This window comes from Pogoniulus pusillus, chromosome 8 (assembly GCF_015220805.1).
Source record: "Pogoniulus pusillus isolate bPogPus1 chromosome 8, bPogPus1.pri, whole genome shotgun sequence".
In the NCBI taxonomy this organism is placed as follows: domain Eukaryota; kingdom Metazoa; phylum Chordata; class Aves; order Piciformes; family Lybiidae; genus Pogoniulus; species Pogoniulus pusillus.
This window is the reverse complement of record NC_087271.1, coordinates 25,930,296-25,956,707: the sequence shown is the minus strand read 5'-3', so window position 1 is coordinate 25,956,707 and position 26,412 is coordinate 25,930,296. Positions and strand designations below refer to the sequence as shown.

The 26,412-nt window shown below is 41.9% G+C and overlaps 1 protein-coding gene across 11 annotated transcripts in view; it reads left to right on the top strand.

Moving 5' to 3' along the window:
- The window catches only part of ST3GAL3 (ST3 beta-galactoside alpha-2,3-sialyltransferase 3), a 202,528-nt gene that overhangs the window by 108,131 nt on the left and 67,985 nt on the right, over window positions 1-26,412 (top strand). For all 11 annotated transcript variants that reach the window (XM_064147747.1, XM_064147746.1, XM_064147745.1 and 8 more), the window contains one exon: window positions 12,699-12,793. In XM_064147747.1, the coding sequence (XP_064003817.1) occupies window positions 12,699-12,793 (95 nt within the window). The remainder of the gene's footprint in view (window positions 1-12,698; window positions 12,794-26,412) is intronic.

Genomic DNA, 26,412 nt, shown 5'->3' with positions numbered 1-26,412 from the left:
TGGTTGAACAAACATAGGTGGGCAAACAAAAGAAGGAGGAAAATAAACCCAAACCAGATGATGCAAAGAAAATCCAGTGAACAGACTGAATTACAGGCTGAGGCAGAGAGTAAGTTACTTCTTTTGTGGCTTTCTGATGGGGCCGTGAAGATGCTGGGTTACAAGGTCACTCTGTGCTTTGTTCCACCCACACACGAAGGGTATGGAAAACTCCCGGGTGTGGCAGGATTTCTGCATCAACTAGCAGTGCTAGTCACTGAAACTACTTAATATTGGGTTGCCTGAGGGAGTCAGTGGGAGAATATCAATGGTAGGAGTGAACTTATTGATGCTTTCTGTAAAGGCTGGATGCAGTTCATGCAATTAAGCGTTGCTACTGGGACAAAAGTAGTGGATCAGCAGTGTTTCCTGCTCTTTGTAATATTCAGGAGCAAGTACAAATGCCGATGATGAATATGCCTGCAGCATTTCTTTGGTTTGGAACTTGGGACCACTCAGACTGCACTTTGTCCATGTGCTGTAGCTCCCTTTGATAACAGCCAAAAGAGGTGTAATTTTAACTTTCACCATTATGCCTTGTTTTCTTTCCCACAGCTGTAGGGAAAGTGCTTTCTTTATCAGGGGCACTGAAAGAGAAAACATTTGTGGGTTGTTTGGAGGGTTTTTTTTTATTCCACTCATCTTCACCATAACCATTTGCTTTAGTAGCTAATAATATTCAGTATTTATTTCAGTGACTTACATAAATCTCAAATGCATAAACCAGCAGCATCCTTTTTTCTACTGGCTTTTCTTGTGGGAACTTGTTGAAGTGAACTATCTCATTGAAAAGCTCCATTCCTGGAGCGAGGACTGTACCATTCTTCAGGTGGTGCAATAACAATAATTGCAAGGGTCTGTCTGCTTTGAGTAGTGAATCAGGGAGCATGAGTTCCTCCAGGAGATTTACAGAATTATGGAGAGCAGGCTTTTAAGAACTTACCTTGAGCTTCAGGTATCCATCAAGCCCCACAGCAGAGTCCTTTGTGCTGCCGTTGCTGCTCAGTCTTTTGCCAGATGTGTGTTGAACTTTGGCTTGGGGACACGAAGGAGCATAGGACCCTGGTCAGAGGAGGCCAATAAATGCTGACTGGAAATGTAGGTCTTACTTTTTGCACCTGTTTTGCAAGCAGGACGAGAGAGGTCAGCGTGGTTCATGGATCTTTTCCCTGTCAAGAGTAGTCAAGTCACACCTCTTCTTCCCTGTCTGCTCTCTAACTCAAACCAGGCTCTTTCTGCGTGGGATGATGAAGAAAGGTTATGGCTATCTGTCCTGTCTGCTGTTTGTGGTTCTCTCCGCTGCACTCATTTGCTTCTTGAGCCCAAAAATACTTTTGATTTTCTCATGTGACCTTTTACATGGAAACTTTCTTCAGTGTTCTAGTCTGTATACCTTATCTCTGGAAGCAGCAATTAGGAAGAGGTTTTACAAGCTCTGTGTCTCACCCTTGTTGCGTTAAAATACTTGTTTATTTTTAAAACCATGGGACCAAAGGAGAGAGGTTTATATTAAACAGTGCTGATGCTATCTGGAAGAATTTAATACATGTTGCTTTACAGATTGCTCCTAGCCTAAGAGCTGGGATTAATAAAGTGATAAAGGAGACAGAATTGCATGAAACTGCGTACAGAATCCATGTCTCCTTTGTCATATATTCTCTTCAGTTACATAAGGACCTGCTGTCACTGGCATCTGGGGGAAAAAGACCCTTCTGAAAACACTCTGCTTGGGGTACATGGTTGGGCTGTTTTTTTGTCTAGGTTCCCAGTCAGAGCCTGTGAGCTGAAAAATCCTTGGAAGACTTTTACATCTGTAAAAGGAAGGAAAAAAACTCTGTCTGAACCTTAAATAGTAACAACTGGCTGCCCCCAGTTCATCCTGCACTACAATGTGAAGTTTATTGTGCAGCAGAGTAAAAAAATACATCTGATTTTTTTTCCCTTTGAGACTGATATGTCATTAAAAGAAACTTTGGAATCTGTCTGTAGATATTTTTCAGTAAGTGATCAGTTATTCTGGTGATTCTTTTTCTGTATACATTGTGCAAATGTACATCAGATGGTTGTACCTGGGAGATGGCACCTAGAGCTTTTTTATTCTGTTGCACTTCAAAGAAGAAAAAAACAAAACTTGTTTTCTGGTCCAATGAATTCCACTGCTTTGACTATAAGGCAGGTTTGCAAATCATACAACTGTTTCTTTAACAGCTTCCTACAAGAAGGAGCATGCCAAGGTAAATTGTTTAGGCATTAGGAATTTGTGCAATGGGGAACACTTCCACCCTCACTGATTTGGGTTTGTTTTTTCTTCAGTTAGGATGTCCATCTTCTGAATAGGGAAAAGTTAGTGTAGATTCCAAGCAAGAAATCTTGTCCAGTTCTAAGATATGTGGAGAAACTGCTTGCCCAGCATCTCCCATGCTTTCGGCCCCTTCCTTTTTCTCTTTTTGCTGCAGATTTCATTCTCATTTCTAGTTAATATTTTCCTGTTTCCTAGACAAAACTGTAGGCTTGATTTGATATTGTCATTGCTGTGCTGGTTTTTATGTCAAACTCAGCTTGTGATTACTTAAAAAAAAAAATCTTTTGAAAATAACTGACAAAAATTTCTAAGAGACATGACAAAGGACTATCTGTGCCATCATCTTTGTGCATCAATTTAGATAGTATATGAAGAAGCTGAGCAATTTACTTGTCTTTGTTTCTTGGCGTGCAATTATCTGCCTGTCTTGCGTGCTGTAGGCAACTATTGATGCAATAGCTTCTCCAGGCTTGTTTTCTCCACACTTCACAGTTTTACTTTCTTTTCCTGTTTGTGTCTGAGAGCAGCTTGGCCTTTGCCTGTGTTTTCACTGGGAAGACTTTCTCTGGAACACCTTAAAATCACTGTAGGGAGTTGCAGTCATGAGAGTTGCAACCTACAAGTGTTCAGCAATAATGAATCGGTCAGGAGGTGCATGTAGTTTGAAAATAATGGTTTCTTTCTTTTCTTAAGTTTCTGAGCCTTAGTCATTGAGGTCTCATTTCCAACTGTAAGGCTAGGAAAACATTCTTTATTTGCTGTGGTGGCTTTTTTAGCGTGAAAGCTGAGATTCTCCCAGGAGTGTTGATATTAGGAAGAAGTTCTTCACAGAGAGAGTGATTTGCCATTGGAATGGCCTGCCCAGGGAGGTGGTGGGGTCACCATCCCTGGAGGTGTTCAATAAAAGGCTGGATGGGGCACTTAGTGCCATGGTCTAGTTGATTGGCTAGGGCTGGGTGCTAGGTTGGACTGGATGACCTTGGAGGTCTCTTCCAACCTGGTTGATTCTATGTGGAGCTATGCCCTGTAGAACCATTCAGAATATTGCACAACATGTAAGAAAACCAGAAGAGCTGATAATACCTCTCTTAATGCCATGGTGTGTGCTTTGCATGTCATCTTAAAAGAACTTTTCTGTTTTGTTTTGTTTAGGGTCTGAAATGGCCTTGATCATTCTGGAAATACATGAGCCTTGACAAATTGAATACTGTTTTCACTCAGAACAACTCACCTGTTTCAGTAACACTACCTGAAACGTTGACATTTCTTATGCCAGCATCCTCACTCCAGTAGGATTGATGCAGGAAGTTTTTGCCCCAGACAGTTTTTTTGAGCTGGACAAGAGCAATATGCTAGAGGTGATGGAACATCAGGCGCTCAGGAACTGAATGAATTACGAAGTGAAATCCTCTGCTTATACAAACACCAAATCATAAAACCCCTTTCATAAACTGACCAAGGTTCACCTCAAGTCACTTGTTTTGCACTTACTTTCCTCTCTGCCAGGGCTTCCATAACAGGGCTGTTTGGGAATTTAAACCATTTAAAATGTCAGTGACCTTGTTTCATCTTCAGCTGGCTGTATCATAAGGTCATACTCATTTGTCTTTTGTACCTATTTGTTCATTAGCTTTAATAACCCTTTGCTTTCCGTACTCGTTCTCTTGTGCTGTGTGTCAACAGAGCAGTCACATCTGTCCTGTGCTTATGTTTGACTGTCTTAAACAATGCAGGCATTTTTGATCTAGCTGATGGTAGAAAGATATTTTCATAGCATCATCCCTACATAGGTACTAATTTGTTTTCATCTGACTTGACATAGATGCACAGAAAATGGATGGGCTCTTTGTTCTAGATCAAGGAATTCAGTATTGCAGGCTCCTTCTGCAGTGGTGTTATTACTTGTTATGCAGACCACTAAGAATTTTACTATTCCCTTGCGTGCTTGGAAATCTGAAAATTGGTCTAAGTAGGATAATCTCAGGATAGATATACACATTAAATAGCGTGGTAGGGCAAAACAAGATCAGAGACTTTTGAAACAGTGAAGCACAATTTGATGTGCTTCTGCCATAAGAGTGCTGGCAGCTCAGGACTCAAACATGTCACTGGAGGCAGGAATGAGCAGTGGGATGGATAGAGCTGCTGGCAGTGGCATGGCTGTAGATTAACTTTTGTTTGCAATTAGAAGAAATAGACCAGTAATGTGGCTTAATAACAGCAAAGTGCATTTAGACACACTGGTAAATCAATATTTATGATGAAAGACAAGAGGTCAGTGATGGGATCTATGCCTATCATCTGCAGTCTTCAGGAATGTAGGTTAGGTCTTCACCACAAAAAACAGATACCCTTCCTTTCGGGGATGCCCTGTTGCAAAGTAGCGATTAACCTAGATGTCTGCTGTCTTGTTCTTTTTTGATAGAAACAGCAATCTCCTTCCTCTCCCAGAGAAATGAGAGCAGGCACATAATAGTGCTAAATTTTGTCCAACTGGCAGAGTCACTGGCTGGCATCTTCCATGTGAGCTAACTCTTTCTTCTGTGGAGAAGGACTGGATTTTCTCCTTCCCTGTTCATCTCATTTTTTTATTTGCACAGAAGGCTTTGAAAACTCATGCAGTGATTACAGTCTGCTTTTACTCACCTTCATCACCTTTCCAAATACCAAGTAATCTCATCTGTTTGGCTCAGTGCTCCCTCAGAGGCCTTGAACACCCCACTTGGGTTTTGGTAGCAAGACTACCTGTAATTCAGTCTTGCATCTTTGACAACAACACATGAAAAACAAACTATGATATTGAAATTCTGGTGTGAGACTGGTTTTTAAACTGCACTGTCTAGAAGTCAGCTTTTTCACCCTTGCATAGCTGTGTTTTGGTATTAGAGGGTTTGGTGAACAATGACAAATTTCACATGCTGTCTTTATGTGCTGCACTATGAGGCAGGTCAGGACAAAGTTTCTGCCTTCTCTGAATTCTATAGCTCCCCCCACCTAAAGCAAGCCAACCTTTAAACCAAGCTTCTTGCTCTTTTTCATGCACATGTGGTTTGTGTCTGGAATGTTTGGAGAACTGGTAGGAAATTCTGAGGATTCTTCTAGAGCAGGCAAACTGATTTCATTTTGCCTTAATTATTTACAGTTTATCTCAAAACCTTCCAGTCACCGTAATGATTATTTGCATTTTATGTATATATAAGCTGTTCAGGGCAATTTAGGGCTTTGTGCATGTCAGAGTGCAGTCAGCAGAAGGCACTGAGCTGTAATTAATGCAGTCTTTGATTTTGTGCCTTGGTGGTGCATAAGCCCACGATAGTAACGACTGTAGAAAGGTTAAACTCTACGCCTCTTCCTGTTTATCACAAAGGTACAGGGTACAAACAGAAAGCAGTCTTGGCAGGCAGCAGGCTTGCAAAAATCCATGTGCTGCTTATCTACAGTTGTGTTTGTACTGAAATGTGATTACCATATATGAAGGTAAATACTTGAGAAGCAACAAGGAGCCTGAAGGGTGGCTCTTGATTTCTGATGACAGCAAACTGGTCACCTCCTAGAAATGTCAGCCCAGTGTGAAAACAGTTTTAAAAGGACTAGACCTATGCAGGTCTTCAAATATCATCTATTTACTTTTCTGTAGGCACAGCTATGGCTAACTCATGTTTTATGTAAATTTATTCTTAAAAGCAATGCAATGATATCATAAGCCAGTGCTGCTGACCCAAGGTCTGTAATCCATGTCCAGGAAATGGATTTTAATGTGTAATAATCCCAAGCATAAGATACCTTTTTCTAGTGGTTAATGTCAGTTTCCTTTGCTGTATTTTAGGTCCAGGGCTACTAATTCTATTCATCAGGGATATGGAGATACTATCTTTTTCTTTTGCAGCAGCCTTGTAATATTTAACAGCTTATCATGTCCTCTTTCACTTTTGTCTTCTCTAGACTAAACAGATTGTTTTCTTTCTATCTTTCCTCTGAGGTCATATTTTCTAGATTTTAGATTCTATTTTTTCCACAGCTCTCCTAAGCCATTTTTTTCCAATTTGTTGGCATTTTTACTTAAAGCCCAGAACTGGGCATAGTCTTTGAGCTGATGCTTTCTGGTCTTTCATAGAGTACCTAACAAGTTTTACAGTTTCAGTCATGATAGGATGTTTATCTTTTCTGCAATAGTATGACAATGCTCTTTTCATGAACCACAGCATAGAGTATGGAGATCCTTTGAGATATGCTGGAGCAGCTGATTTGATTCTAAAGCAGTGAGTTTAAATAACCTGCTATAGATGATGGAAAACAAGGAGAGCTGGTGATGCTCCAGAGTGCCTCAGCATTTACTGCCTTTTCCTGTCGGAATGCAGGACCATGTTTCACACCTCATGGTCCTTCTTGCAGAGCTGTGAAGTGATGACACCAGCTCAGTAATGGACAAAACCCAAACAATAGATTTACTTGGAAAGAGCAGAGAACTAAGCAAAGCAATGCTGTGCTACTGCATAATTCAGTGGCAGCTGAAAAGAGAATGGCCAAGCAGTTGAGGACCGCAACTTTAGGTATACTCAGCGTTGGTAGATATGAATGTCATGGGAGAAGATGGGTAGGGATCAGTGGCTCACAGTGGTGAGGTGCACTGACCCATTCAGTGCAAAGTTGTCTTTACTGTACTGCCTGATTTCGTTTTAGACCATTTCTGCAATTTGCTAAGATCAACTTAATTTTTGGCCTATTCTTGCCTGTTCTCTACTGTTAAAGATTTTCTTCTTGCAGTCATCCATTTTTTTTCACTTGTTTGTTTGCTGATTTAGGAAAAGAAATAATGTTGGTTGAAGAATAGGGTTAAGCCTTATTAGTGCAGTTTCTTATATTTTTCAACTGCTTGAGGAATCTTTGAGCTGCTTGGACTTTTGACCGAGGATTAATGTCAATAAGAAATGTGAAATCAGGGCATTGCAAACCTCCTCATTCCTCATGCTACCACGCCATGCTGCTCCACAGAGAAGGGAGGCAAGAGAAAGAACATTCATCCAGTTCTCACCAGTGAAAAAAGAAAAGGTTAGTTTAGATTTTCTCCCCAGAGTGTTAGAGGTTCAGCTATCAGAGGTACTTATTAAGTGCTAAGAGTGCTTTGGTGTATATTTTTTGCCATTTTATTAATAAATCTGGTATGTTTTGTGCCTTTGTCTAACAGTGGGGATTTTTTCAGCTCAAAAAAAGCTTTTTAGCCACTCCCTTTTTTATTCCCCACATTTTGAGCAAACAAAAGATAGAAATCATGCCAAAGCAAATAAGTAATTCTTTTGTATTAAAAAAAAAAAGGCTATATGCATATCCTTTTACAAGTGCGGTGCTCAGGTTATGTGCAGCATTAGGTTCTCATACTACTTAGGTTTTTCCTTCAGCTTCCAGTTTTCCTTTGTTGCTAGCTAAAGAGGAAGTAAAAAGGGCAGTGCAAATTGAAGGAGTGGGGGAGAATATGGAAAGAAATGTCTGAGAACTAAGCCCACAGTGGCATTTAGTGACTGCCAATCAGCCTTTCCTTAATGTCATGATTTATAGAAACATGTTGCTATCTTCTCCTCTATTCTTTCAGGGACTTGGCCTTGTCTTCCTTCTTCCTCGTTAGAGCCAAAGACTATAAATCAGTTTGTTTATTTTACTTTCTCTCTAGTGTAGCCTACTCTCTTCTACACATTCATTCATTGAAAGCAGCAAGTAGGAGTAGGGAGCAGATGCCAGTGGAAATTAAATGTCTGAAATTGTTCAATGTCTAGCTGGAGCAGCAAGCATGCTAGTCTAGGATTTGAGAGATACTTTGGGAAGCTAGTGCTGCTGGTATTGAATGGCTCAGCATACATCCAAGAGAAGGAGCTGTGAATGGATCTGTGAATGGAAATGGTCAGAAAACTTGGCTGGGGAGCTTCTGGCAAGTTAGTATAGCCTTCCAGGTAAAAATACTTTGGAGATGGAAATCTTATTATTTGTCAGGAAGAAAGTAACTGAAAGTGTAATTTTATGTTGCATCATCTGGAATACCCTAGCCACAAATATATGTCACATTTTCTTCTGTGTATGGATTCCTGCACAGGAATACTTTTCTGTCAGCACACTTCCTTTCACTGCATGCAGTGACAAATTCTCTTAGAGATTTTACAAATGTCTTTGTGTAAGGAAAACAAATTTGAGAGCTGGAGGGGATTTGGGCTGTACCGCATAGTTACCATATGCAGCATTTAGTCTGCTTGGATGTCACTTCCTGTTTTATTGGGGTTTGCCATTCAAAGTAGAGATCCAGATGCTTGGCATTTCGCTCTCAAATCATGCAGGTCAGAAGTGCATGCCACAAGCACAGCAATTTCTCATCTTTCCATAGCTGTCACGTGAAAAATTGAAAACTCACTTTATGTACTTCAAGCCCATTTTAGTTCTGGAGCTGTAGTGGCAAAGCTAACCTTTGGGTAGAGAGATGACTTGGGTAAAGAACAGCATCTCGTATGCAAGCTGCCTGGCAGAGACACAGTTTAACATTACTCAGAAACATTTTGCCTTTTCTATTTGACAGACTCCCACACATTCTTTGGAATGTATTTTAGGTGCTCTGCAGAGAGCATTCCCATGGCTTGTTTGAGGCATATCCTAATATTTCCTGAAGGATCCTAGGATATGCCAGAAGAACTTCAAAGCAGAGACAAAACAGCCATGCTCCTGGAGAGGGCTGGCAGACAGCACTTCCCCGTCACTGCTGGACACTGGTTCTGGCCTGCTCTGATTTAGTGAGGTAGCAAAGTGCTTTTCACAGATCACAAGCTTACACCATTCATGATTTCTTAGTACTTCCAAAATAGAATTACCTTCAGTATTTATGGGAGCTAAATATGCTTTAATTTGCTCCTGGTTTTCCCCATATAATGTTTCCTCCCAAAACTGTTCTTCCCCCCTCTTAGATGAAGTGAAAGCATGAATTCAAAGTTGTTCTCTCTAGTTCTGTGTACAGTACTGTTACATATTAGCAAGTTATAGTAGGTGGTCTAAGACTATTGTATTCTTTGCTAGAAAAATCCCCATCTTTGCTTGTAGCAAATATTAAGAAAAGGTCAATGGGTCACCTCACTTCACACATCACTTGGATTCCCAGGTCATCACATGCAGAGTGGCCACCACAAAGCATGAGATCAATCCTGTTAGTGCTTCAGCTGACATTGAGGACTTCCTTGAGAACCCCTGGGGTCCCAAAAGGATTTGACCTTCTTTCTGGTTTACCAGAAACCTTCTAAGGGGGAATCTGAATTACAGAGAGAGACTCCATCCTCTCTGTCAGACTGGGGTGAACTGTCTTTGCCTGGTGTATGGCTTGCAGATAAATGCATTGATTTTTTTCCCTGAAGATTGCTTGTCACAGTAGCAACCAGAATAGCTCAATGACACAACAGAGCAGCCCAATACTGTTGAGCTTCAGGCAGTGCCATCAGTCATAGAATGATAAAATCAACCAGGTTGGAAGAGACCTCCAAGATCATCCAGTCCAACCTAGCACCCAGCCCTAGCCAGTCAACTAGACCATGGCACTAAGTGCCTCATCCAGGCTTTTCTTGAACACCTCCAGGCATGGTGACTCCACCACCTTCCTGGGCAGCCCGTTCCAATGGCAAATATCTCTGTGAAGAACTTCCTCCTAACATCCAGCCTATACTTCCCCCAGCACAACTTGAGACTGTGTCCCCTTGTTCTGTTGCTGGTTGTCTGGGAGAAGAGACCAACCCCCACCTGGCTACAACCTCCCTTCAGGTAGTTGTAGACAGCCATGAGGTCACCCCTCAGTCCTCACTGCAGGTGCTGCCTGGGGAGAAAGGGGACCATTCTGTGAGACCTGCTATCAGTTAAAGTGGTAGCTGCAAAGGAGGATCTGTGAACATCTGTGCTGTAGCCACATACATTAAAAAGCTCTTGCATTATATGAGAATCTTGGAAAGAGTCCTATTGGTGGTGGAAGGAGGTGGACTAACTCCTTGAGGACTCAACCAGTGTAATACAATGCACTAAGATGCTTAAAAAATTTGAAGTAATTTGTAGATTATTGAAGTTTTTTAGATATCTTCATAGAACCATTTAAATTGGAAAATACCTCTAAGATCATCAGCTTCAATGGCTAACCCAGCACTGCCAAGTCCACCACTAAACTGTGTCCCTAAGCACCACATCTTTTAAGTATTTCCAGTGTGAGTCTTACAGTGTCTGACAGATTGTTTTTCAGTGAAGACCTTCTTCCTTCTGTCCAATCTAAACCTCCCCTGGTGTAACTTGAGGCCATTTCCTCTTCTACCCTGTTCTTTTTACTTACTTGTAAAAAGGCCTGTGGTTTGGAGGGGTTTCACTTAAGATCTTCAGAGGTTCTGATATATCTAGCACACCTTTGCTACCTTATCCCAGATAGTTATGTAGATCCTTTTGTACCCTCAGTTCTAGAAAACATTCCTTTCTTTTTAGCTCAGCCATGTAATCCGTGAAGCTTGCTTTTGTGATTATACATGATCTTATCAAAGTTTACATGAGTAGATGTGAAGCAGTATGCATGGGTAAATTTGAGTCTTACTGTTTTGTTAAACACTCTTGGTCTCTCTTCTCCCTTCCCAGCGATGTCTGAAAGCTCTGTTCTCCTGGGCATTTGTGGTAGGAATGTAATTTGGCATTTGTTCCATGCTTCCCTCACTGTGCTGCTTTCTGAAGTTGTTACTCTGCACCTATCTGTGGCGTAGTGTAGATGAATTTATCTTAAATGAGGTAGCTCAAGTCCAAGAATTACCTGTTTGCAGTAACATGGAGGTGCACATTGAGTGTAGAAACAGCCTGAAGGGAAGGTTAAACTGGTGTATTATGTCTATCCTGGTACCAGTACCTGGGTTAGCCCAGCTTTAGCCTGGAGAAGAGGAGGCTCAGGGGTGACCTTATTGCTGTCTACAACTACCTGAGGGGTGGTTGTGGCCAGGAGGAAGTTGCTCTCTTCTCTCAGGTGGCCAGCACCAGAACAAGAGGACACAGCCTCAGGCTGCGCCAGGGGAGATTTAGGCTGGAGGTGAGGAGAAAGTTCTTCACTGAGAGAGTCATTGGACACTGGAATGGGCTGCCCAGGGAGGTGGTGGAGTCACCGTCCCTGGGGCAGTTCAAGGCAAGGTTGGACATGGCACTTGGTGCCATGGTCTAGCCTTGAGCTCTGTGGTAAAGGGTTGGACTTGATGATCTGTGAGGTCTCTTCCAACCCTGATGATACTGTGATACTGTGATATTGCACTTGCAGCATGGCTGTAGTGGAGATGTGCTCTCTGACTCTGAACACACAGTATGTTCCTTTCTTCATTTCTATAGCACAGTGTAATTTAACAGTAGCACAACATCCCTGCTACTGTTTTGGTATGACTTAATGAACAGATTTCTAGTAGTATTTGAGTGTTTCTAGCAGCCATCTCTACATGCTGAGAAATGCTCCCATATGAAAGTTAATACTTCTGTCATTTCTTTTGCTAATTGCTTCCTTCTATCTGGCCACTGTACTGACTGTTTCTAGAGAGGACAAATGTTTAGTAGCTGCTGTATTTGAGAGTGTAATTAGTATAATGTATTCCCATAATGATACGGTTAACAAGGACTAGTTCTCTCTTTTTTAAGTGGTTTTGGATAGATCACAACTGTTTTGTTTGGCAAGGACCTCTCTGGAATCATTTAAATGTTAATAAATGCAGCAGAAGACACCTACATCTATGCTGAATTTCCTTTCTCTTTAAATTAAGTGCTGCTTATGATCTCCTGAACCATTTCCTTTCTTGCCTTGCAATAGCAGCTGTGTATGTGCATATGAGAGAGGAGGTAGAGGCACCCAGGAGAGCAGACAATCCCAGCTTTGCTCTCCACACACATTTCCCCACTGTGTTCACACCTGCAGAGAGCAGCACACTCTAGTAAGGAACAACATAAAGGCAACTCCACACCCATTCCCCATATGCTCGCAAAGACAGCACATAAATTGACTTGTGCTTACAAAACTGGAAATAGAATTGTCTAGCTCTGATTGTAATTGGCAACTTATGGTAGCTAAATTAATTGCCTAACAATAGTGGAGAAGTTCTGTATTGTTGAGTGGAAGCAATTGTCAGGCTCCCGACTTGAGCAGTTTGGATGTCCTCATGGTACAGATTCTGACAGACTTGTTCCACTGCAGGCACCTTTGGGTAAAACTAAAACCTTCCAGAGTAGTCTATTGGCATTAAGAATGTAGAGTCAGAACTTAACATATAGTTTCTCTCAACTTTCCTACAGGAATGTATTCTTCCTAGTTCAGAAGTTAATTTCTGTCTCATTTTGGTTCTCTCAGGTTCTCGAAGCCGGCACCAATGTTCTTGGATGATTCCTTCAGGAAATGGGCACGTATCAGGGACTTTGTACCCCCCTTTGGAATTAAAGGACAAGGTATGAATAAGCTGTTCAGCTGTTGGAAAATAAGGTGGTTCTGCAGATGCTTGCCCCATCTTGGTTTTCCATTTTGAGAACTGAAGTGGTTCCTTGAGCCTTCTATTCACCTGTTCAAGAGAAATACTGTATGTGTGGCTCTCAGAAATCCAGAAGGGGTTTTGGAACTGGAACATGGACCTCAGAAGCTGGTCATAGGGAAGATGGTTATGTACATGGGGAAAGTCAGTGCAACAATGGCAATTGAGAGCACCACATTCTGGAAGAAGCATTTTGTTACTGACTGCCATAGCATCTTGTAGTGTGCTGACAGCAACAGAGAGTCCAAGCTGAGTTTTACACACCTTCAAGTCAGGAGTTCTCTAAAGAACAGGAAAGATTCCTCTCTCTGAGTTTTGGAGCCTTGGGGTTGAACCCTGATACAATTGCTCATTTTCTTCTTGGAGCATTTGGTGATATAATTATTTCATAGTTACTCTACTTGTCACCTTGTATAGCAAACAGAAGAAAATCTGTTTGGATGCTTTGTTGATGATTTGTAATATGCCCAGTCCTCCAGCTGAAGCATTGCAGCAAGGGCTGCCTCTCAGGTGTGCTATGGGAGAGCTGGAGCAATGATGAGATAGGAGCCAGTAGTCCACCCAGCAGATGACACGTTTTGCAAGTGGCAAAATGTTCTTGCTATCCCACATGTGCCACCAAAGGCCCCTCTGGGTGAGTGGTAGTGGAGCAGAAAGCTTATGCTCATCACAGTGATTTGCTGCATATTTCCTGCAGTCTGATGTATCTATTAAGAAGTGTTTGTGGCATTGCATCAATTTCTAAGATATTTTTTTTTCCCACTGACAAACTCAAGATTGCAGATGGCCCCTGCAGGAATTGATGTACCTGGTGGAGAAAGGACTGCAGCCACACTAAGCTTGGGCCTGTCTCTCCCTGGAAGCAGGTGTGGTAGTTGTCAGAACAATCTCTGATCAAATCAAAGGCTCTACTGACAAATTTCTTTTGGCTTGCATCAGTTCCCTTCTTTGTTTTGTATATGGCTATTACTTGTCCAGTCAATCTTTTGCAGCTCAATAGGCAACTAATTACTGTCCTCTAAATCACCCAGCAGAGTTTGCAGCAAAGAAATAACAGTGGCAGCACAAGTAGAAGGCTGCTTGTCCCCTTCTAACAGGCATACAAGGTGTACAAAGCTAGGGCAAGCTGCCTGACCATGGTGGAGGTGGGATTTGTAGACTGCACATGATGTCAGCTAGACCTAATAAAAATCATTCCGTTAAACTGAATCCAAATGGAGAAATTCACCAAAAGGGAATGACGGAACAGCTCTGGCAGCTTTCTCCCTAGGTTTGTTGCCAGCTTGTGTCACCACTGCAGTGTTATGTAAATCTGGTGTTTTATGTCGGACTTCCTCATTTAAAAGGAGAAATGAGAAATTGCCATTATTTAACTGGCTGTGAGCTCAAGCCATGGGACAGAAACCGTTGAATGGGTTGTTTTTTTTAATGCCCTCCCGGGACTGAATTTTGTGCCAAGATTCAGTCTGGAGCAAGTTCTGTGTGTGGGAGGGTTGAATTATAAATCTCTGTAGCCCAGGGTTCCTAATGGCTGTGCTGACAGGCTGTGAGTCCTAGCGATGCAAATGGCTCTCTTTCATGTTACACGTCACTTGGAAATCTTGCATTGGTCTTTTCTGGCTGTCCCATGGGATGCATTCTGCCCCAGATGAGTGATTGGATGATGGGATCAGCACCTCATTAGAGCTTTCAGCCAGGACAATCTAATGATATCCAAACAACTTACCCAAGCCAGCAGCATGGAGCTCAGTCATGTGCTGGTGCGAAATGAAGGCTATCAAAGCTGGGATGTGCATGGGAAAAAGAGTAGTCAGGGTGGCTGAGAAAGCGTAGAGTGATGTGCTTGTGTTGAAACAGATGGGGCAGGAGTTTTGCTCTGTGCGTTAGGAAGCCCTATGACACCATCAGCCAGGACTGCTGACATGTATCACACTGGGGAAGGCAGTCAGTGTTTACAGACTGGGGTAAGATTTTGCTGAGAACTTTGGTGAATATCACCCAATGTTCTCAAGTCACTGTGGTCTAGTCTAAGTGCAAAATGGCCTTTCTTTGCTATGAAATACAGCACCAGAATGAGATCACTTTCAGTAGTGGTGCATGATTCCAAGCGACTTCTAGATTCTGATTTGTGGTAGCTTGAAAGTACTAAAGTTATGAAATAAAGAGATTCTTAGCACTTTGGAGGCTAATCCACCAATTCTGCTTTCTCTCATTAAAGTTTTTCTTTGTTCTTCAGACTCTGAGCTAAGTTATTTGCTTTGTCTCTTATAAAAATGAAAGAAATCTCTATTTTTATCCATTACTTGATGCTTACTGGTCCAAGAAAGAACAATTCCAAGATTGCAAGAACAAATCTTGTAATCTTTAGAGGAAAACAGCTTTTGAGGAGCTTTGTCTACTGAGCTGTGCTAATTTTGAGTAATACATCTCTATGAATTACATGTAGAGAGTAGAAATAGCTTGGAAATTTTTACAGCAGGACTACTGCTCTTTAAAGGCAATCATATAATGAAGCCAGCAGTGTGCTGATCGTTTTGACACTGTTCATCCAGGACCTTCATTTCCTTTAAAAAGAATCTGATTGTAAAGACAATTCTTCCATCTCCAGATGTTGAGAAGCACTCAGCATAACACAGAAAGCTTAACAGTGTTTCTTTGTGAAAGAATGCTTGCTCCCTTTTCTCATTTCATCATTTTCTGATTTGACCATTAGCCAGTGCAAGGGCCTTTTCTGACCAGAGTCCTCTGCTCTCTCTGAAAGCATTTCTGTGTAGAAGCTCTGAAGGTGAAAATGGTTCTGAATATGAAAGCTTTTTCAACTTTGCTCTCAATTATGCTGCTTCCGAAACGCAGTGGGAATGAGGCACATCTCGTGTCAGATTGGAACCTGCTGCTTTTTTATTTAACTACCTTGTTAGTTACTTGTCTGCTGACTGAATCACAGAATCATAGGATCAACCAGGTTGGAAGAGACCTCCAAGATCATCCAGTCCAACCTGTCACCCAGACCTATTCAGTCAACTAGACCATGGCACTAATTGCCTGAAGGAAGTACAGGAATAAGTAGATGGTGACCCTACTGATTTTTGAACAGGACTTTCTGAGTCGAGGCATGCAGTAAGAGTCTTGTGCAGACTGTTTTTTAACAGTGACCTACGAGTGTCTTCTACAAGGTACTAGCACTAGATGAAGAGGATTTCATAAGAAAAGGTTTTACCTTTTTCTTCAACAGTCTTAAATGCACAGAGAGTTTTAGTACACATTGTGCTTATTGACTCTGCCTCTGTTCACCAACGATCTGAACCAAGATTGGTCCTAATTACTTGATCCCAATCCACAGTGACCTGGGACAAAAGCAGAGATGCAAACTGTCAGGAATTTTGGAGCTGATACAGCAGATTGAAGGTGTTGTTGCACTCCTCACAGATGCCTGGAGCCTTTTGTGGGAACCCTTGCCTTCTCTATGTGCAGAGAATAGAAAAAGTAATAGGTCTGTCAATGTTTTTAAAGAGGCTTGAGTATATTAGGTTTTGACACCACAGAGACTTACTACAAGTATCTAATTTGGCCTTTTGTGTAACAGTGCCTCTAGATTTCACCCAGTAATTTCTACAACTGGCTGTGGGTGCATGAGGCTGTCCTTCAGAATCTGAATCAGGATTTCAGTAAGTGATGAAAAATGACCATGCTATTAAACAGACCAGTGTCATGTTTGACTGCACTTACTTTAAAAAAAATGGAAGCTGCTTGTGTGACTTCAGAGAATCTGGAAACGGGATGTGCTACTAAGTGTGCTTGGAAATGATGACTCCATCTCTATTAATATATGAAGTGGTTGTCCTCTGGTCCTGAAGGCAGTCGAGCTCATTGTTCACACAGGTTAATTTCCTGGCTCTCTCCCCACTGAAAGAGGCTGACTGTCCAGGCTTCCTAGCAAGAAAGGTCACTTACCTGTATTAGCCTGTGACCCTATGAATGCGTGAGAATCATTGAGGAGGATATTTGTTAGCCCTGGTGAAAACTGTCAGGAACTGTGCTAGCACTTAGTGTGGACTTGTGTGGGACAGTGTGGGTCCATATCCTGCTGATGATTTGTTTATTAGTGTGTATATAGCCAAAACAACGGATGTTATTCAGGGACACAATGGAATTAGTCACTTTAAGAGTTGTCGAGAAGATCAAACTGGAACAAAAAGTTGGAACTCCAAAAGCCACAAATGTCAAGATGTCCTGTGGGGAACAGTTTAGGCAGCCAAGCACCCTCCAGTGTCCCAGGCTATTGTTTCAGCAATGACCAGGGTGTTGGAGTGCCTCCCATATTTCACTATGAGTGAGGATCTAATTTACTTGCAGAAATTCTTCTTTCCCAGAACCTGCCAGGTCTGCTCTTGTAGCTTTTTCAGTGAAGAGCAAAGGGACTCCAGCAATCTTAGGTTCTTAAGTGAGTTACATGGAGACATTTTGAAATTGAAATGTCTTCTTTTGTATTTTCACTCTTTTCTCGCAGTACTTGTATCAGTGTAACTTTGGAGATGTGAATATGTACATGCAGAGATCCTCCAGCATGTGCACTGCTTCCAGGGTTAAATTCGTCAATGAAAAAGCAATGGAAAAAACTGTTTATAGTGTTAGTGATATTATTATTCCCAGAGGGCTCCTCCCCAAATTTACCTCTGTAGCTATGGCAAAAGGAAGGAATTATTTGAAGAAGGGCAACAAACAAGACTGGAGAAATACCTGACTATTAATAGAATTTCTTGGTACATGTGGCTTAAAAGAATATAAAGGGCTTTCATAAGAAAGAGCAGCTAGTATCTGGCATCTTCTCTGTCTAATGAGGATGGGAGAGTTGCTGCATGTTGTTTTCTCCAACTTAAGTGAAAACATATGGCACAGCATACACTAAAAAAAATAAACTAAGGTGATCCCTCTAGTATCTCCTCCATGCATTTAGGTAGTAATTGTGTCATTGCTTAGCAGTAATTATAAGTCTTCATTTCTACCTTTGATCTGCAAGATTGTTTTAAGCAGAGTGGCTGCTTTGTTGGCCCTGAATCAGTTTGTGTTGGGAGGTGGTAGTTATTTGTTAGGGAGTTAAGGTCTTGCCACTATCTCAGAAGTTGCCTCCCACCAGGAATCTAGGAAGTCATTTCTACCACATGGTGATAAGAGAATATTGAGAACATGTTTGGAATACTACAGTTTTATCAAGTATAGTGTGTACTACTGGCTAGGAGAACCTTGTAATTTCATCTAATCCAAGACAGGCATCTGGAATTGGTGTCAAAGAACTCACGTCTCTGCCCAGAGCACCACTGCTAATAGATGCATTGTGCAATGGATCATTGTTCTTGTACTTGGTTTTACTGGGATGCTTTCTTTTGTGTTTGTGCTTCTGGGAAGAGCAGTGGTTCAGCAGTGCTTTTATTAATCTCATGAGGCAGAGGTCATTCATCTTCAGTGAAAATACTGAGTTTTCAGGCATGCAAAAGTTGGCATGTCAAAGTGTTATCAGGATAGAAAATCTCTTCTCTTTTCATGCATGCTCTTTTCTTGAGTAGTTTTTTTCTTCCACATCAACTTTCTTGGCATGAGCAATACTTTATCTCTGAGAAAATGTACTCACTTGGATATCACAATTGAAATTTACAGCTGACTCAAAGGAAAACTATCAGAAAAGGAAGTCTTCTTCAGTCTCCTCTTCCAGCTCATTTTGAGGCTGGCATACCACATGTAGACACTTTCCCTTGTATTTGGCTGGGTCTGCTTTTCTGCTTTCTTGTTTTGCTTTAATTCTCCAACCTTGTCCTGCACTCTGTTGAAATGATTTTCCTGCTGTGAGCATTTTTTTTATGTTTTTCATGTGTTCTTTCTTTAACAAAGAAGCAAGAAGCACAATCATTTAGAGCTGTTAGTTCTCTTCAGAGTAGATGTTAACACACAATTGTTGTTTCTTCTTGAGTTTGAGGGAGATTTCTGAACCAGTTTCTTCTAGAATTTTGACCAGAATTGGCAATATTTGCCAGTGTCACATGGGAATATAGCTGTAAAAATGTCAGTGTTTCCCCAGGGAATCTACCCTCAAGAAATTAAGGAAGAGGTTTGATGAGAAAAAAAAAGTTTCAGAAGAGGTAGAGGATCAGCTTTAAATTAGTGAATAAAGCCTTTAAAGGGAAGTGAATTGCTTTGAATTTTGACATTAAATCTACCCTCTCTCACTCTTGAGCTCTCTTGTTGAAAGTACAACCCCCCAGTACAGTTCCTCATTTCAATCAAAACTGAATGAATGTGCTTAAAGAATAGTCTTTCTCCCAGCCCACTGAGAAGGGAAAGGTGCTCCAGAGAGGTATCAAACTGAAAGTTTGCAGTTAATTGTGTGACTCAGTATTGGATTTCTTCACAGAAGTTTTGAAGTGCAATTGGACACATGGATAGTATTCCTGTCTTTGACCTCCTAGAGGGAAGAGCAGGTCTTCTCTGGCTTTTGTGTTTTGAAGAGCCACATCTTAATACATCCACAAGGGGCAAGAGTAGTAAAAGTCTCTCTAGTAGTTACTGATTTTTTTGCCTTAAAGACGTTGCCTGGCCATCTGTGAAGGGGCATCAAAATGAAGCAACAAAGGGAAGAAGAGCCCTCTCTAGTGACTGGGTTTTGTTTTTCTGGTTCTTCATGAATCTTTTCAAGGACCCTTTTAATTGGACATGCATTAGCCTGTTTCTACAGGCTTTATTGCTTCCTGTGTGTCACACAAAATGGGTAATGCATGGTTATTGCCAAATGTTGCCCATTTTTTGGCATAACTGTTTTTAAAGTTAATGTTCCAGCGTTCCAGCTTCTGGGATTATGTTGGGAACTAAACTTGTATGTGAAAAAATGAACTGTTGTTTGTGAAGAAACCCTTGCTTGAAAAAAAAATAATCCCTGAAGGCTGCAAAACTATGAAGTAAGTGAAGACTCCAAATGTTATGTATTTTATTTATATCTTGTTATAAAAAAAGACCTAAAGGGCTTTCTGAGGGTTACATTTAACACATGTTAGGTTTTCCTAAAATTATCAGGGAGGTACCATACATATTTAGTCTTCTTTTGTTTTGTGTCTGTGCAGCACCATCTGCCTGTTGTCTTAATACCATTAAAAATCATCAGTGGAAGCAGTGGAGATACTGGAAATAGTGCCAGTTTTAGGTTAATCAGATCTATCTCAACTAAATCACCTCAGTCTGGTAGATCTAATAACCTCAAAATATCATTCTGTTGTATTTACACACAAGGTGTGATTTGGGGATGGATTCCTGCAGTTTCTATCACAGTATCACCAAGGTTGGAAGAGACTCCGTAGATCATCAGCCCTTTACCACAGAGCTCAAGGCTAGACCATGGCACCAAGTGCCACGTCCAATCCTGCCTTGAACAGCTTCAGGGAAGGCAACTCCACCACCTCCCCAGGCAGCCCATTCCAGTGTCCAGTGACTCTCTCAGTGTCTTTGAAAGCCAGTGCACATTTTCATTTTGCTTCTGAGTTCAGGTAGTCTTTGTAGCTAACTTTCTCCTGCAAAAACTTCATGCAGGGAAATTTCAGAGCTAATATCTGTTCTACTTACTGAATTCCCAGAGCTTCACTATAACACAAGTAACAATATGTGTGTCTACTGCTGGGCATCGTGTTTCTGGGAGAGAACTGGATGACAGAATACACGGTGGGACTTGGGTCCATGGCCTTGTGCCTGGCACTATGGTGTCAAACCCTTCTGCAAAAGATGACTCCTCATCTCCTGTGTGGAGTGAGATCATAAGGAGAAAAACATCTGAAAAAGGACTTTTATACAAAGTTGAACTTTTGAGTAGTTAAAGAAATGTATGCACTGGGTTTGTGCTTACAGTTTGTTTGTAAATATTGTGATTTCTTTAATCCATAGCATTAAGTTTAGCTTACTCTCCCCAGGAAGCTGACACGACACACGTGGCATTTTGTTGTTGAGGGACAGGGACCCATATGCAGAGAAGACTGGCATACTTCAGGGATGTCTGTTAATCTCACTCTTGTAAATGTACTCCCAAAAGCTGAAGGTGGTGCCCAGGGCCCTGCAGAATTACTGGCTAAAGGTGTTACAGCTGGCTGACCAGCTTCGAAGATGGGTGCAGACCACAGCTCTCAGGGCAAGCACAAAGAACTGCAGCAGTACACTGTTCCCTAACCCTAATGCATGGTATTCTAATATTTACTGCTGGCAATAAGGGTATGCAGACTTTCAGATTTTAGGGGAAGATGGCTCATAAGGACAACCTGTAAAATTACAGCCTTTTCTCTTGGCCACTTGAGAGGATGTGAACAGCCCAATTTGCCTATTTTTAAGGCAGGCAGAATGCAGACCCTGTGCAATGCCTGTAGTAACCCCTGTGGAGTGGGAAGATCTCCCATCTTTTTTTTTAATGATACAAGTGAGAAGCTCATGCATTAGATAGAAGAATGTTAAGTGTTGTTGATATTTACAGTGAAGGTCTCCACTCTGCATAAATAACAGAGAACAAGGCCAGCGCTGAGACTTAGGCTGGGTCTCACTGTGTGGTCACTGTCTGCCTAATTTCTAGCTATCTACTTTTAGTTTTTCCCAGTGTATGAAAATTTCAGGGTCAACCTGAAGTCAAGATGTACTTGTGTTCTGAGAAACCTTGCAGTCCTGAGCGGCTTTTGAATCTTCTGATGTTCCAAGGCAAAACTGGTAGAATATGTCCTGAAAACTCATGATTTCTTCATAAATGTAGTCAGCTCTTCCTCTAGATGGGAGGAAAACGTGCAGAGACTTCTTGCTTTGTTTGTATAGTAAATAGTGTATGCATAGTGGTTGATAGATGAATGGGCTAAGTAATCCCCAACTCTCCCCCATAATCTAAATTCTCCATGACAAGAATAAAATACAATAAACTATGTCTGCAAAAGGCTGCTTGCCATGGTAGTATGTTCCATTATTTAATAATGGGTGGAAAGTGAAGGTGAAAATGCAGAATATTGGTGTTCATTTTCATTAATTTATCATTAAAGGATGGTAGTGGATCCATGTGAAACATATATGATCCAGAAGGCTATTTGAAGATGAAAGCCTTTGCTCCTTGTCTGTGAGTCAAAGGCCTTATTCTGTTCCTAGTTACCTAACTTACTTGCTTCAGTAAAGTTAATTCTCTCAGAGCATAAAGACATTTACTGCTTTCAGAAATGAGAATAGGTGAAGGACCTGAGAGGGTGAGTTCAGGAACATGCATGTATGTGTATATGTATCACTTTGGAGCCTCTGGCTTGAAGGAGATGTAGGAAAGCCCCATATATTGGAAGTAAGTTCACTTCCCTAATACTTCAGCTGGAATTAAACAGCACCAATGTTGCCCCCATTATAGAACATGTTTATGTGCACTCTGTTCTTATGCCTACCCTTTGGATGGTTTCAGTAATCAGAACCACTGCAGTACAACTTGCTCCTTCTGATACAATCTGTTAGAGCTAACAGCAAGTGGGCTGCCAGCCAGATTCTGCTGAGACCCAGGAAAGCTAAATGCCCTAGGGGTGGTGGTACTGCCGTTGCCATTTAAACATCAATTTTCTCTACAGACTGGAGGGAGGATTTGGTATTGATAAAATCTGCTTTGAACTTTGTGAGGATGACTAGAAGGAACAGTACAGAGGAAATATTACTGTTGGGTTTACTCAGCCTTCAAGTGGTTACCAAAACTGTGGTCGCTGAATGGCTATTAGATGGTCTGCATGAAATGAGGTTGGTGTTGGAATTCAGTTTCCAGTGGGAAGTTTGTATTTCACAGCTAATTAGCACCTGCTATGCTGCTGGTTTGGCAGCTGAGAAGAGGCCAAAAATTAAATGCTTTTCAAAGATGAATTCACTGTTTATCCATACTGGTTAGGGGAGGAGAGCAACAGGGAAGAAGTGCATAGGTTTGCCTGAGCTGTTCTGTTCCTGCCTGCTCAGTACATCTGAAGATTTCCATGCAGAGTGCAAGGTAGCCACAGTACAGTAATGCTAACTCTCCTTGTCTGGGCTGCACGTGATGGGCCTGCTGGATCTGTGGGAGTCAATTCCGTGCCAGCAATGAATGACAGGAAGTAAGTTCTGCTTGGTGTGAGCTGACCTTCCATGGAGTCCTGCAGGTCTCTGTGCTGCGCTCTCCGTGATTCTATTTCTGGGCATTTGGTGCAGAGACATGCCTGCTGGGCTGATGTGCTGGGGTTCTGCACTGAACAAAAGTAGTTGAAATATTTTCATTGAGGAAATGGCCCTCAAAAGAATTAGAGACCTGTTTGAATAGGGATGAATTCTGTTACACCTGAGCTGGCTGTGTGCCTTGGCCCTGGAAACGAGGTGAGTACACACATACCTGTTGCTTGTAACAGGAAGGATTTATTTTTTCCCTTTGTAGCACTCAGAACATGTATACTCAAGCCCCTCCTGGCCTCTCCTTGGTGCACAGGTATACAAGACAGAGCACACCCACCACTATGTCTGTTCTCACATGCCAGGCAAGAGGGAAGTTGTGCCTGGGCTAGCATTGTGTCTGCATCCACACTGGGTAAACCATCCGAAAAAAGTAAAAATCAAAACAAATTGTTTGCATAGCTCCTGCTTGGATGAAACAGCCTTTCTTTTAAGCATGGGTTCCTGTTAAAGCAAGGACTGTGTGAAACTGGTGCCTTTGAAAAAGATAAAACCCACAAAATTAAACCAATGGGTGAACAGAGGAAAGCTGACAGTTATCTAGAACAGAAGGTGCTACCCTGAAGCACTGATCTTGGGTTGCTCTGTTCTTTATTTTTTGCTGTGTTCAATACAAGTAGATACCAACCACGATCTCTATCCCTCTCCTTTAAGAATATACCTGTCTACCCCAGAGAAACTTGCTGGGTGCCAGCTGTTCATGCTGCTCTCCCACCCCAGTGAAGAAGTTCTTTGTCTGCGGTGTAGCATACCCAAGTCTGCTGCTGATCACATTTGCTACTAATTAGGTAATGGTTTAGTATAAATTATTAGAAGTTTAACACCAACATATCCAACATCAAAACTAGTTTGGTAGCCCTTCTGCCCCTGTTCTGTAGAACAGGCCTTTTTAATCTGCCCAGAAGCCACTGCAGGAAGATAGAACGTGTTGGTTGTTGCCTAGATCATGGGAATTTTGATCACATACTGTGTACACTGGATTAGGTCTTGAAGATTTGATCTTTCTTTAGTACTTGCAAAAACTGGTGTCAGTCCTTGACAGATCAGTATTTGGTCAGTGGCTGTGTACAAGACCTGTTACTTCAAAGAGGAAGGATTTTCTTTGTAGCTTTTGTACCCTGTGTTTGTATCCATTATCACCACACAGCACGTAGGTAAGGCAGACCATAGTCATCATCCTTGCAGTTTCTCATGTTGAAGAAAGCATGCTCCATCAGTTAACTTTATAGAAGACACACACTTTCCTCATGTCTAACTTACTGTAGTCTACTATCTATGATAGTAGTCTTTGCAGTGGTGATTTCAAATGACCCTCTGCATTCACCCAGCTGGAATGAAAGATCCAGCCACTGCTTCTTTATGGTAGGTCTCTTCATTGTCTTGTGGAAGGTTGCAGATCAGCCCCAGCAGCATCTGCTGGCCCTTAAGACCTTGTCCCAGAAGGAGATCTTGTCCTTCTGTTCTGGTGCCAGTGAACAAGTGCTAAATGCAAGTGCCACCTCAGCAGCTGTGCCATGTCTGTCTTCTAGTAAAGCTCCAGCTCTAGAGCTCCAGAGATTAGTGCCTCTCACCCACTTTTCCTGTTAGCACTTGTAGCTCCTGTTCTGGGCTTCCAATGCTAGACTAAGCATGCTGGCATAGAGGGCGTCTGTGCCACCTTCATTCCTGCTGTGAGTCAATACTTGGCAGTGACATGTTTTGTCTTTTACTGAGCTTTGTTCAGCAGTTTTGAATGATAACACCATGATTTGTGCAACATCCAAACTTCTTGAATGCCATATGCTGGATTGTGGGAGCTGCTGTAGAGATACCTCCTATTTGGCCCTTTGTAATCTGTACTAAATGTCCTACACTGCTGTTTGTTTTGCCTTGAGTTTTCCCTGTGAATGATAGGGAGGGGGGGTACATCTCCATCTCCACCCCAAATGCCGCCACATCCAGTCTTGTTTCATTCCTGAGCATTCACTATGGAGGACTGGCAAGATGAGGAAAACCAATTCAATCTGAGTGCATTAGTCAACTGTATTTAATGTGCTTTTTAATAGAATACATAGGATGGCCTCCAAGTAGTGCAAAGTGTTAAGTCGTGGGTGGTAGAGCAAACCTGGCATCAGAAAAGCTTGGTAGATGGGAGGTTGCAGCCCTTGGCATGCAATCCTTTGATCTGTTTTCTGAGAGTGTAGGAGAAGAACCACAGTAACATACACTGTCTAGTGAAAGTCAGTGTATGAGATAGGCCAAGAAGAGGTCTGTGGCATGGTGCCATTAGAGGTCACAACAACCTACTGCTGTTGCAGCATAGTGAAATAGCATTCCTGTTGGAGAGGGAGCCTGCTGCCAATGCATCAGAATAAATTCTTCACATGGAGGAAAATTAAGCAAAACAACTATTTCATTAAGCAAAACAAGTTGCTTTCACCCTACAAATTGCCTCTTTTCTTACTCCACTCCAAAACACAATCTTCTGAAGGAAATCAGTCCCCAAGTTGCAATGGTTTGGTAGGGACTGTCAAAGTTAAAATCATCTCCAGATCTAAAAGTAACCATCAGAGTTTTCTGTTTGTCACCTTTGTTCATCTGCCTTGTGTTTCACCAGCTTGTTGTCAGGTTCAAAGCTGTTTGGCGTGTGGGCTGCTCGGGCTTGTCCCACACCCTTGTCCTGTAGTTTCTGCAGAGGGATGTAGTAAATAAGAACAGAACTCTTTTATTTGTGCTTGTTGCAGAGGGGAAAATTAATTCATGCGGGATGGTGTTTTCCGAATCTGATATTGTTTATTAATGTTGCTATTCAGAACTCTCACCACCCCTGACCACTAATTTTAATTGTATTTTGGTTCTTGCACGGTCATGGAAACATTCTATGGATAATATCTAGACCTAGTAATAACCAGCAAAATATATAAACATTAATTGAACTGGGAGAGACTATTCCCACCGCCACATTCCACTTGCCCACTAGATGGGCTCAAGCTCTTTCTGCTCTATGGCAGAAGGCAGCAGAGAATTACAAAGAGGCACTGAGCATTTACTTACACATTATTATCATTACCCTCACGGGGGCTAGCCACAGTCCAGACAGTGCCCAAATGCTTTCAGGGAACTCTGTCTTGTTGGATGTTGTGACTTGAACCTTCCCAGCTTCTGGGGAAAGGATGCAGACAATCTCTGACCTTGTCTCCTGGCTTCTTCTGGATGATCTGTGTATATGTCCAGGGATTCTAGGCAGGACCTTCAGGTGCAGCAGGCTGATGTTGTGCAGTCTCAACATGATGTCACACTGGCCACACAGGCTGATTGCGTGCAGGCATCCAGGGTCTGCTC